A 14,673-nucleotide genomic window follows, 5' to 3' on the forward strand; every position below is an offset into this window, starting at 1 on the left:
TTGTATTAATTTTCGATACTTGTAATATTTTAATGACAATTAAATTCATTAAATTCCTAATATGTCTTCTTTTTTCCCTCCCTCTAAATCTCGGAAATCTAATGTTTTAGATTTGTATATACATATACATATATATGAACAAGACTTAAAAATTAGTTTGCCAAAAAAGTTTCTTTTCTGACATGTGTACTTTGTAGGCACGCACTTTTTTTTTCTTCGTTTTGGCTACCTCCATGATGCGGAGCTGAGAGGATGGCATCCCTTTTGCTACCTTGTCCTCCTATTCCAAGTCCTAGGTATTTATCTATAAATTTAAATAAATAAACTAGACGTAATAAGTACTATGTCTAGTGCTTTTCACCTTAGATCTCAGTATTATATGATGATGTTTTTTGTTCTTGTTTAATCATGAAATATAAAGTTCAAATCAAAATGATATTTTATGCTATTGTAAATTGCCTCTAACCACTATCAAATAACTTTATCTTAATTATTTATTATAAGCAATACTGAAACACATTTACGAAGAATTTATTATTTTACATAATATAATTAAGGATAACATAATTATTACTTAAAGTAAATAATATTTTTTTAAAGCATTGGCTTAATACTTAAATAAGATATTATTTGCAACAAACCAATACATAATCACCCATTAGAAAAAGTATATGTGTGTGTGCGAGTTATTTTATAAGTAACGTATTTCCTTAATAATCAATGTTCATTATTAATCATTATAGTAGATACTTACTTAAATTGAACATTTACATACGGACACAAATTCAGCCAAAACATTAACTTCATTGCCGGCAGGCAATATCAATAAAGCGATGTTTCTTCATATAAAACGCTATTAAGTACCTTAAGTAAAAAAAATAATGTAGGTAACATGGATAAACAGGAATAATCGGTCAGAATTTTGAATACAATACGAATTAAATTTATTCTAAGGCCTTTCACCTTATTTACTTCGGGAAAGCTACCCATTTACTTGTGTAATTTATACCAAAATTTAATTATGTATTTATGTACGTAGGTAGTTAAAGTAAAGGTACAATAATATAATTGAGAATCATAACTTGTCTGTTTGTTGTTCCCAAGCATAAAAAAGTATTACGAACAACCTATAATAAATTTTCAAAATATCTTAACTACATACATATTTAAAATTTGTAATTTATAAGAAAAGATCATACAAAAAAATTCACCACATAATTTGCTACATAAAATAATGCTACACAGTACACAATTTAAAATCTAACCATTTGCTAATTCTTATAATCAATTTAAATGAACCGCGTTTTCAGGACAAGTATTTAGCCAATCAAATAATCCCTGGATGATTTTCAACCAATCAGGGATTCTTGATGTGGTGTGATTCAAGAAAGTAAACAGCGCCAAAAATTTTATTGTTAATCTTTCGACTATTGTATTCAGATTACCAAGAAATTGGTCATAAACATTACAAATAACCATCTGAGTATAATAAAGATATTTTCTATTTATTTATCAATGAAATGCGGCCAATTCGAGATGCTCAACATAGCGCGATAAAAAACTCTTTCGCACCGTTCCCGCATCGTATGATCGTGGCGTCATATAAAAACTCGAGAACGCTCCCCACTTTTAGCCAAACGTCAAATCGTTTATGACTGTGCGGTCGTTTGTGTCTCAAGAAATCAGTCTTTCCGCGAGATTTCGTAAGCTAGTGCTTAACTGTGAATAAAAATTAGAGCGTGTGTGTTCAGTGATATTTAAAACAAAGTTAAATAACACAAGATGTCTTTCAATACCGATATTTCATCAAAACTGGAAAACAGCAGGTAATGATACGTTTTTACTCTGACCCCGTCCCTTTTGGTTAGGGCCTCCGCGTGATTGTCGTGCATTAATGAGTTCGAAGTGAAGTATTACTACTGCAGTAATACTATTAGTAAGAATTTATAATAACTATCCACTGCAACATTCAAAAGATATACATACTTAAAATGTATTGAACCAGAGATTTATGTCGAAACCCAATTCCTTTCACATTGACATAATAGCATCTTTTCAACGAATTGACGCAACGGTGCTTACTGCTGATTGGTGTCAAAATAGTTTTTATTTAATGTTACAACTTGAAAAATCGAGTATTATATTCCGATTTAGGTTAAATTAAGGAATCTTCTGGGCGTGCGCGAACCTATGACTCAATGAGAGCGGAATAAAGCCTTAGCAATTTGTACTTAACATTACATAATTATCGTGGCTTTCATAACGCATAATATGTATTAAAATCAACTGAAATAACTAAGATATTTATGTAAATTTAATAAAAACTACATAAACTGCAGTTTTTGCTTGTTTTGTACATTTTGTCACTCATTTATAAAGAAATATTACATCAAACATAAGTGGAATGCCTTGAATACTGATATCATTAATATTCTTCTCATTATGTATTTCGTTTGAACAGATAAAAATAAAGCCCTAAGGTCAAGATTAACTTGAATTGATGAAGGCAAGGTAAAACTTTCATATTTCACAGGTTAACTTTCAATTCAAAAGTTGGTTGATTAAATCATAGGCTCTCTGGCATCAATTTTTATACCTTAGGTTTTTTTTTATTATATACTAAATTTTAGTGTTTATTCTATCTGTATACAAGCTCATAATATTGAGGCAGTTAGAAATTACAATATGATTACCCGCTAAAGACTTATTTCTAAGATATATATTACCAATACATTGTTAACACTGTTTCTGACAATAGTTATAATATTATGATCTAGATTTTTAATTATTATTATAATTTCCCAAATGATTTATTAAGTATCAAAATGTTCTACGTGCTGTTATTTAAGTACATAATGTGGCTATGCATTTAAAAAGGTAGTTCATTTATAGTACTTCAGTATCTACTTCTCATTACATAGTATCAGTATTAAGACATTTTATACTATATTAAGCTTTAGTCAAATACTATGGCTACTTAATTAATATAGAAATGAAATAATCTTAATATATTTTTATGTGTTGTTATTGCAATAATCATAATTAACACAGTTATTAATTATTTATTTCATATTCCATTCATAAGACAAAGAGATATTATTGTTAATGACATGTAATTAAATAGCAATTCATTATGTTTAACCCTATTGTGGAGGTTAACAATTAATGCCTTATGCATAAAAAGTAAAAATGTATAGTTATGTTGTAACATATCAAGGTATTTCTGACTAACTTCTGTTATATGCCACAACAGACCTTAGACAAAGTATATGAAGTCATTGATGTTTTTATGCTGCCAATATTAATTTGTAAGAAAATGCATGACTGCATGTACCTAAACTAAGATGGTACATTAGAATCTTTATTTCAATATCCCTAAAAATATTAATATATTGTAGATTAAACTATGTAATAGTTTTGAAAAATATCATGTACATTACTGTACCTACAGTTACTTTTTCTCTTTGAAGACTTTTAAAACTCATTTTCTCTTGTTACAGGAACAGCTTGCGAAAAATTGCTAGAAATGATAACACTGAGTTCTCTAAGGAAAGCATCCTCCATGAAATGGAGAAATTCGTGAAAATGGTCAATACCATGGACGATACAGTACTTGTGCCCAGTCGGTTGATGAACCTACCACAGGAGGGTGATGATGACCCATTCAGTCTCTTTTCCATGCTGAATGACCTAAAGACTGAGCTGCTCTGGGCGGGAGCTGAACCTGAAGAGCAGAGTGATCGTGGAAGAAGAGTGTCAGACATGAGTGACACCGACAGCGAAACATCAAGTGCTGCTGGCGACTCTGGCATTGAAGGTGAGGATGAAAGAGAGTCAGCTGCTCGCGCCGCTGAAGACTGTCGGCGCCATCTTAGAGGCCTGCGCCGCTGCCTTCGCCTACTGACCGCTTCAGCTACACATCTCACGAGGTCTTATCAAGAAGAAGTGGGAGCCCCGGTTTAAATATTACAAATTTGCAACTTAATACCTGTGATGTAAACTTGTCCCGCACATGATGTACATATAGTATAAGCGGCCTCCTGTAAATATTGGCTAGTTGGGCTAGGCGTGTGTGGAATCTCAGTAAGTTATGTGGTTATTTAATAAAATTATTGTGAACAGCTTCTTAGTTTTATTTTTATAATTTGGTAGATACAAATAACTCTACCATTCATTCATTAATTCATACCTATGTCAAGGAAATTTCATAAAAGTTTAGGAACTTTTCACATATTTGAAGTTATATATTTTTTTATTTACCATGACTAATATTACAAGTTTGTTATCTGTAAAGACTATAAATACATGACTACAACTCTAGTATTTTAGTTATTGATGCAACCTGAGATAAAAATACCTTACAATCAGTTATTATCATAATATTATCTTCATTAGCAACATGCTCTTACATAAGAGATGCATTGAAGTTAGGTTTATCTTATTTCATAGTAGGATTTTCAATACTGGTGGGATACATTGACTAGATGTTAAACTTTGAAAAGTAAATTAAATATGATTAAAAAATGGCAATGTGTCAATAGATGGTATAATTCAAGGTATACTTAAATACTACTTATAGTACCAATTTCGTCATTCTTAGGAATTCTGCCTTGAATAATATGTAACCGTGTAGTAAAACATACTATAAACCTTGTGACGTCACCACCTAGGTAAATTATAAAAAGAAGTCTGCCTTCAGGACTTATATGAACCTTGCATAAAATAGGTTACTGACCCAAACAATTGCTTAACGTGAATACAATTGTATTGGTGTTTATGATGAATTAATTATATTACATTGAATACAAGTACTTTGCTACATTAAAGAAAAAATACACGGAGGTAAAATAAAATAACTTGCTATAATTTAAATGTATTAATATATATATGTATTATAATTTAAATGCATTAAAACACATAATATGAGAGTATAAACATTACTTGCATGGACGCCAAAAGAAAAGAAAAGTATCTATTAATTTTTATAACTACCCTGTGTACCCTGTACCTGTGTATATATATATATATATATATGTATACACTGTTGATACTCAACCTACAAGTTTAAAGATTTCCATTGTTTAGCTGAGAAACTGTTTGCTATGTATCAAGTAGGTATGGAATTATTTATACTTATGTCTATACTTATCATTAAATACAGAGCAAGACGATCCTAAGCCAATCCCTGAGCACTAATTAATAGGAACCTCGACATTAGGAGTCTTAAGAAAAACTGAGGGTGGCTAGTGCCTTTAGAAATCTTAAGAGCATAAAAAATAGCCCCGACAGAAGACCTTGAACTGAATACAGCTGTAGCTCATAGGATCGATCATCACTGCGCGCTGCGAATTCTTCAGGCCGACGTTACATAATTGACTGAATTGGTTATTGTGTAGGTAGATATTGATATAACCTTGCATTTCTTTTGTACTAAACGGGAAACCAAATACGACCAATATAAAACATATATCTACGCTGATTTTTCCAAAGGTTGGTTTTGCACTAGTAAATACTTGTGTGGATATAGTACAGGATATGTACCTATCTTATAAGTGTGTATCCTACTGAGTAGTATCCATTGTTAACGTATTTTAACGTTGATTGGTTAAATTAACATGCTACTATTAAAGCCTGTTATTTGCTTACTTGTGCTTTTACTGGTTGAGGGAGTTCGTTCAAGTATTACGTCACGCAAATTTTAGCTGTAAAGGCCCTCAAGGCAGCTATTATATATTCTATTGAAAAGAAGAAAAACAAATTTTCATACTGTAAAGATATTATATTGATAGGTTGTTCTTTAACACGCATTAGAAATGAGAGGTGCAAATAACAGGTGAACTGATAAACTATTCGGTATAAAGATTTAAGAATTAGAAGATTAACGACAGACAAGATTATCATAATTTTTGTTGTAATTTGTGATAAACAAACATTAATTAAGGTCAACATGATGTCTTTAAACATTGGTTATATAATTTTTTAAGGTTGATCTCTGTTGATCTCATTTCTAAAAAAATATTTTCTATGTTTTAAACATCAACAATTTTATATTATAGAAATGTAAAAGTTAATACAAAAAAATATGCTAATTTCCAATTGAGCAAGGAGTTGACAATAAGTTTCTCTAAATATATTTTTATTCCTAAATATTCCAAACAATTATTAGTAACTGTCACAATATGTGATATTCTTCATAAAAACGATTTTTGTGTATTATAAAAACAGAATCTTGTGTATACAGTCTTATTCATAGAAATTTAAACTTTGACTGTTTAATGAACCCCCTGACGTGAGATCTGCCCTTCCTGTCGTCTAACCCTTAATCGGACGTTATCAAGCAAAGGCGTACACCCTAGAATAATATTTTTGTTTTTAACGCACGCAATAATACGTCAGAATTACTATTCGATCACATTGATTAAAACGTATTATTTATCCCAGAGACAAGCGATCGTATTTGTGTTCCACCCTTAATGATGCAAGACTCGTTGTAGTAGTGATTTTATTACTGTGACTTAATAATTACGTTTTATCTCGAATATATTATCGCTTTTACACGACGAATACAAATGTAACAGAGCAGCATCTGCTATTTTCTTTTAGTTTTTTTTTTCATATTTCTTACACGCTTTATGATTCTTGGGAAAATGTATATAGGATTAGGGAAGTATGTCAAACCTATAATTCTGACCTGCATCAACTCTTACACCTGTCGTCTTGATACCAATTGGCCAGAAGCCAACTTACTAGTACACTTCAGAGATGTCATAGGCATAACCTACACGTAGACTGGTTTTCTACTTAAAAGCAGCTGGTGCCCACGGTATCGCTTGAAATTCTGAGCACCCCTGTTTTTTTTATATAACAGGGCAAACGGGCAGGAGGTTCACCTGATGTTAAGTGATACCCGCTGCCCATGAACACTCACATTGCCAGAGGGCAAGTGCGTTGCCGGCCTTTTAAGAATTCGTACGCTCTTTTCTTGTTTGACAAAAAGATCGAGTCAGCATACACAGTGTGCTAATCACACTTAGACCTTAACGTAGTTACTAATTTGTTCTCTTTAAATACCGATGGTAAGCAGAGATTCAATATTGCTCTGAGCTTACAATAATTTCTGGATTTTGTTTGTTGTTGCGGTTTCAACGGATTATGTAATTATAGTACCCATAGTTTCCTTTTTAATTAAATAAATAAGCATGTGAAGTGATAAACTAAGTAAGTGATATGATATGGCAAGTTTCGAAGGCATCATAAACATAGATGTTTAGGTAAACTCGTGCGCATTACTGGCGAGCTGTTTATTTTTTAATGATGTCATACGCGGTCAAGTGTATGACAAACTAAATATCGCAGCTTACGTCAACAATAGAAGCAAATAACATTCACAACGAGGAAGGAATTTCGGAATTTGCTATAATCATTATAATTTTCATTGACGCTATATTCAGGATATTGAATTTCCTTTCCTTCAATAAAGACGTTGTTAATGACTAAGGTTCTGACCATTAAGTCATTAGTATTTAAATATTGTCTATGGCAATCAATAAACTGCCCTGCAATGGCCCACCTGTTTGTTTCTCAACAACTCGCGCAGTAAGGGAGCGTTCAAGTATTACGTAACGAGTTTTTATTCCTTTTGTAAAACGTTACGATGCGGGGAGGGGATTGAATTACGCGTTATTGTTAATATTATTTTCGACTTACACCACAAAATAGTAACTAAAGAGACACAAGGTGGTCACGAAACGTTTTACTATACTTGAGTACAGTACTGTACTAGGGTACTGAAAAACGTTACGGTGAGTTACATGGGGGGGGGGGGTCAATAATCTCCAATAATTGCGTTACGTAATACTTGAACGCTCCCTAAGGATGAATTAACCAAACATTATGCAGTCTGCTTGTCAAACTCCGTGTTGTTTCTGAACATTGCCCCAATGCGACATTATCAAGTTATAATATAAAGCTTATCTACTCGGGAAGATAAATGTCGCAATGCATCAATTTTATCGATAGCATGATATTGTAATTACACATTATAAAACCTATGGCATTTTTCTTTTGTTTATTATTTCTTTTCTATCCAGAGGTATTGTTAGAATCACGTCATACACCCAATAATCAATCAAATAATATGTAACGCACAGAAAGATCAGTAATATATAAATAATGATAAAACTATAGAAAGAAGAAACTGACTGTCATGACCAATTTGTTTATAATTTCCATTTCTAGAAAACCGTGTTTACTGGCGAACGAGGTCTTTTTTCATTATTGTGGGTCGCAAGGAAACATCAATAGATGAATCCTTTACTTTTGGTCTAACTTCTGTAATTTGTTGATTATTGCAAGTCGCAATACGAGTGTATTAGCGGGACACAGCGGGCGGACATAATAGCGGGGTCTAATATAATTTACAACGGCTGCATCCTTTCCTTTTTAAAATTTTAAAATCCTTTGACAGCTAGCTTCCCACGATTTTTGGATACAGCACGTACTCGTATAACAAGAAATAAGAAGACTGTGAAAAGGACGAGATATGGTGCAACAGACACGGCCATTAAAATAAAAGCAATATACGAACAAGTATAATGATAACAATTACATATTATACACGTATGCCTTGCATCCGGGACATAATCCCTTTCGCTATCATTCAAATCATATGATACAAAAATAGTATTATCACAATGCTACCAGCGCGCCACTTACTGCTTCCCGCCAATAACGAATTATGCGGATTTAAGTCAGGTGAGGTCCTAACGTGTTAAGAATATGCGTCCTTGTTGACAGTTGCGTTAACTAAACCAATTGGTCTATTGTCTATTCTACTGGTGCTTCCTTGCGACATAGGTTACAAGGCACAGACAATGTCAAGTGTACGAGGAAAAAAATTACTTAACTGCGACGCATCAAATGCTAATACTGGTTGCAAAAACAATGATGCTTTTAAAAAACGTTGCAGATACTTCTTACATATTAAATATCGTGTCTTAAAAATACGAGTATGGCAAAAATGAAATACAATTTACTGATTATAGTTGAATAAGTTATAGTTTCATCTGATTAAGTTTTCTTGTTATTCAAACAGGGCTCGGGTAGGTTTAGTCTAAGTCATTCCCTTTGTTCTGCGTTCCAATATCTTTTGTCCTCTGCTAAATTGTACAATTTATACAATCATGTATAGACGTAATAAAATTTGCAATTACTACGCAATTATGGTAACTAGGAAGCAATTTGGATAATTTAAAGGTCCTATGATAAACCTAGGACACTTTTGTACTAACTTTAAACATAAATTTTTAATGGATCCAAAGTTCAAACCATAAAAACTTATCAATTATCAACCTAATTCCAACCATCCATAGATAATTCTGAAGAGGCTAATCAGTATTTTCGGATATGTGGTTGAGTCACACAATTTATTGCTTATTCAAGTGGATACTAATTCCACAATAGATCATATAACAATAAAATACTTTCCTTTTCAAAAATGATAAGGTGTTTTGTACATTGCTCGTCGTCAGAGATTGTTAAATGTAAATGTAAAAATTTTCAGACGTGTTAACTAGATGTTAATTTCGTACATTATTTTTATTTTTACATTAATTTTACGGAGATTAAATAGATTAAACAGTACAAAATAATTACATTAGCTGATGCCCGATGTTAAAGGAATAGGAATGTTATTAATTAAAGTTTAGAAATACGATAACAACAAAGTATGTCTTTGGTTTGTAGAAAAAAAAATTAAGTTGCTCTTTAAAATAAACAATTATAATATTATACGTTCCCCGTTCTACAAAAATGTTTGCCGTCTTCAAATTATTTAATGACTCTAGCTAATTCATTATAATTAATAGAAATTAATCTGAATCTTAATTATATTGGCTGTGGTATTTAAATGTTGCTTTTTGTAATGTTTCTGTTTTTGTTCATATTTTTTACTATCCATATCATAGCATATTTTTTATATGCCAACGATAAATTTCAATAACATATTTATCTTTAATTAAAGATTTTATATTATTGTATTAAATTTAATGTATATTAACAATTTGTTTCTTCTTATATATTCTCCAACAACTTAACGACGTAATTATAAAATATGTATTCAATTTATTTCTATCATAGTAGTCAATAAAATACATATATGCATTAATATTTACTACTATATATATTAGTGTTTTTTTTTTTTTCATAAATTAAAGGTTATAAGGTAATGCTAGTCTGTGACCTCTTAGAAGAAATTACAAATTTTAGGATTCATTTCAACTTAAACTATTGTTTACAACTCAATAACAATTACGAAACGATGTTGCTACTAACTGCATCTAATGAACATCGGAATGTCTGATCAAAAATTAGCGTTGTTTATATTTTCTTAGATAATTACCAAACAAAATTTCCGCTTCTCGAGTCTTGACCTTAGAACCACAGATTCGCCACATAAATTATTTCTTTTGTCAACATGACACTAAAGCTAGTTATTATAGAAATATATATAATTATTTCTAACGTAGCATAAGTTAAATTTACAAACACTATAGGACCTTAGCTGTCGAATTGTATATTTACGTTGAACATCAAGTTCCTCGTAGTTTTTTTTGTAATCTTAATTAGTGTAGGTAACATCAATGAATCAAAAAAATCTGACATCGAATTCTGATGACATAATAATTAATAACAATAAGAAATAAATATTTTAGTGTTTATAATACACTAAAATATTTATTTATAAAACAAGTATTATCTAGTTTTGAGTGTAGTTCTAAAGTTTGTACGTTGATAAAGTCAGTATTTTAGGGCGTGGTAATTCGCGATCATTCGACTATACGTCATCGATCACACCAACCACAAGCCAGTTAGAACTCGCTACATAATATTATCTTAGGCTTTAGGTTATTTAAATATTATTTTTAGAAACTTGAAGCGAAACACATATAGTTAGTCATTAGTAATGTTCACGGATTTGTTTTATTTTCACTACTCCGTACTGACAGCCGTTCGCAATCAGCCTACCTATTATCTATGTTCTTAGTTATCTAATGACAGCAATACTTAGGTCCCTTAATTAAAAACCGCCATATAATAAATATTTAAGTGAAACCCGTATTTATAAACATAAGTACACAAACCTTGCTTTGTTAAAGGTAATAATTGCATATATTTGTACTACGAGTATACGCTATGATTATAATCGTGTAACTATCTCTATTATTACTTTATAGTAATATACACGTGGCATTATTTTTAACACTAGTGGCTTGCCTCAACGCGACGATTTTGCTATAGATAATTTATAATAATAAACTTATTCCGACGATTATTATGGTAACGCTTATCTAAATATTAGGCGACTAATTATAATCGAATGTGATAACGTCACATAAACCACGCAGTTCAAAGACCTTAGAGATATTTTTAAATCAGCCCTTTCGGTCGTGGTATGCATGATGTAATAGATATTATAGGTTAGTAGGTGCCGATTACGAGTCTATCTTGTCTTTGATACTATGGAAGTACATACTAAGTACATAAACGTATGTGGTATTCTGGTTTTATGATTTACGAATAGACTGTAGAGGAGTTTCCCGCGATAGATATAAATATAATACAAATAGGTTATAGGATAGGATACCTTCGAATATAAAAATCATATTATTTATTTATTTAAAATAAGTCAGCCAACAGATTTGCAGCTATACTTACATATCTAAACATAAGTACTTTTCACTATAAGGGAAAGGTGCCATTACAGGCTCACACAGATTGCACCTAATGAGCCTTAGTAAGTCTTTCCAAAGACCCCAGCACCGATCGAATCACTGCAGCAGCACTTTCAATGAGCGAGTCACTGACTCTCTTCTACAGCCTCGGCCAGGATAAGTTTGTATGCACTTAGCCCTTGCCCCGGCCACCACGAAAAGTCTGTTGTGCTCTGGACATACCTACTCTAGAAGTGATACTGTAATAAGCCAAATTTGTTCTAGAACCCTTAACGAAAATGATGTGGCATTAACGTGAATTAGCTCTAGGAACTTTATTACATACATTTTGTTTCGTTTCAGTAGCTATTATCGCAAACATATATACAATTTGTAAAATTTAGCTTTCTAATAAAATATTCTAGAAACGTATAAGTTCATTCACAGAGCAATCTTGAATAATTATAAAAACAATGACGCAAATAAAACTGGTCAAACGAGTTAATGCGCATAAATGATATTATAAAAATTACTTGGTTTTATTCCGCAATCAAAATATAAGTGTTTGAGGCACTTTGTAATACTGTTGAAGATATTTGTTACTGCAAGCACATTTTCACCATCAACATTACTGACAACGGATTTTCTTTCTCATATTGGGTTACAATGGTTACCAAGGGGGGCGTCCAGCGTAGAAAACTCTCTTAATTCCACGTCATTCCAGCTTCCCTCGCCTCTGCTTGAATGATGCTTCCTTGACAGGTCTGACTTAGATATCCCTCCGAACCGTATGGCTCACCCATTTCCACGTTTGGCGTTTTATGGACCTGTCAATTGACACCTTATTGCATAGCTCATATAGCTGATGATTAGAGAGTCTGTCCCTCCAGGATATTCCAAGGATTCTACGAAGGCTTTATAACTTTCATCCTTTTTCATATTTAATTAATCACCTAATGTATAATAGGTTATTTATGGAAAATACCGTTATTTATCTGTATACAAATAAACAGGCGGTAGTGCCTCATCACACTACACTTGTTTTGCGGTCATGTCGCGCCTAAATTTATCAAAGGAAAAATTGTGATTAGTAATCAATTAGTGGAAATGTGTGGTATAAATAATATTTAGTACTAATATACTTATCGATTTTATAAGAGGAAAACCCACTTAATATATTGATATGTATATTAAGCATCACTTATTTGTGCATTAAATATATGATTGCCAGAAATAATAAGGTAGCACAGTAGGATTTCAGTGCGACGGTATTTAACTGACTGTTTTAATTCTCGATCTATATAGATCTCGATAGATATATAGAGGCCGGCAACGTTTTTGAGAGCCCTCAGGCAATGTGAGAGTCTATGGGGGACGGTATCACCAAACATAAGGTGAACCTACTGCCCGTTTGCCCCCTGTAATATATAAAGAAATCTTTCTGAAAAATTTATGGATTCTTATTAATAAACGTAAAGAGCAGTGTAAGCTTAGTGGCTTCAGCGTGCGACTCTCATCCCGGAGGTCGCAGGTTCAATCCCCGGCTATGCACCAATGGACTTTCGTTCTATGTGCATATAGACTTGGGCTTGCCTTGGACCCAAAAAGTCGACGGCGTGTTTCAGGCACACGTCGCTGATCACCTATTAGATTGACAAATAATCATGAAACAGATACATAAATCTGAGGCCTAGACCTAAATAAAGGTTCTAGTGCAACTGATTTATTTTTTCTTTAATAAACGTAAAGTATTTAGAGATGGAAGAGCTATGCACGATATGTAACATTTACACGGGTTTTTGATGTCCAATGTAGAATTCGATATGCCAGCCTACTGCTTTGAGATCTAAAAATATAACTGACAACTAATCATAATTACTATATTTCCACTCTGAGTGATAACAACAATTCGTAACCTTTATATTCAAATTTAATATGTCGTACAATCATGCGTAGTGTGGAGATTCGAGCACGGAGCATGCGCGTGATTCGTGGTTAATTCCTAATTTATAGATCCGGTGGTATAGTGGTACGCAAATTCCAATTATCAACAATGCATATTTACTATTTAATTAATGTTCTATGACAATTTAACATTAAAATGTCAATTTATCAATAAATAATTGTGACATGGCAGACATGTACTGTTTCATTAATTTATTACGAAGATAATGTTCATATCAAACCCAGGACCTCCAACGAATTGATAACAATCTTCTTCAGAATTGTCCCAGAAAATTAAAATACCTTCTCTGAATATATTTATTTATAAGTAATATAAGACATATAGACATTTGATTTATAAAATAAACGAAACAGAAAAAATAAGTCAATTAATAGTTAATAGAAAATAAACTGAAATTATACATTAAACAAACTATAATACAACTTAATATTTTAAAGAACAAGCTATATTGTTACTACTGCTAAATAAAGTGGTGACTGGTCGTACTTGAATTCGTGTATGCGGTGATGTTAGTTATTTCGACCATGTATTTGCGTGTTGTTCCCACGAGAATGTAAGTGCGTGCTCCTATTTCTTCATCATGGCTCTTGCTGATAGAGGACAAATCTTTGTTTTTAATTTATTGGAACGAAGTTCCTTATCGCGCTTTGTGAAAGGGGGCTAGACGGAATAAATTCTTACGAAAAGTTGTCACGACACTTTTTTGCTATTTGCTATTGTAATACACCGGTTCTCATCCGATCACCGAAGTTAAGCAACGTCGGGCGAGGTCAGTACTTCGATGGGTGACCGCCTGAGAACACCTCGTGATGTTGGCTTTTTTTTGTAGGGATAAGAAATGAAAATTCTTTTTGGAATCACTTAACTAAATTAGTCTTGTTGGAACGAAGTTATCGAGCGTTGCGAAAGGGGGCTAGACGGAATAAATTAAGACCAAAAGTTGTAATGACACTTTTTGCTATAGTTGTTATATTTTACATTTTCGATACAGTTATC

The 14,673-nt window shown here is 32.2% G+C and overlaps 1 protein-coding gene across 1 annotated transcript; it reads left to right on the forward strand.

The window, feature by feature from the left end:
• Positions 1 to 1,618: 1,618 nt before the first annotated feature.
• Positions 1,619 to 4,122, forward strand: LOC125052027 (mid1-interacting protein 1A). The gene is made up of 2 exons (XM_047652669.1): positions 1,619 to 1,826; positions 3,501 to 4,122. The coding sequence occupies exons 1-2, from the start codon at positions 1,783 to 1,785 to the stop codon at positions 3,961 to 3,963; spliced, it is 507 nt and encodes a 168-aa protein (XP_047508625.1). The 5' UTR covers positions 1,619 to 1,782; the 3' UTR covers positions 3,964 to 4,122.
• Positions 4,123 to 14,673: the final 10,551 nt, after the last annotated feature.

This window comes from Pieris napi, chromosome 1 (genome assembly GCF_905475465.1).
Source record: "Pieris napi chromosome 1, ilPieNapi1.2, whole genome shotgun sequence".
Classification (NCBI taxonomy): domain Eukaryota; kingdom Metazoa; phylum Arthropoda; class Insecta; order Lepidoptera; family Pieridae; genus Pieris; species Pieris napi.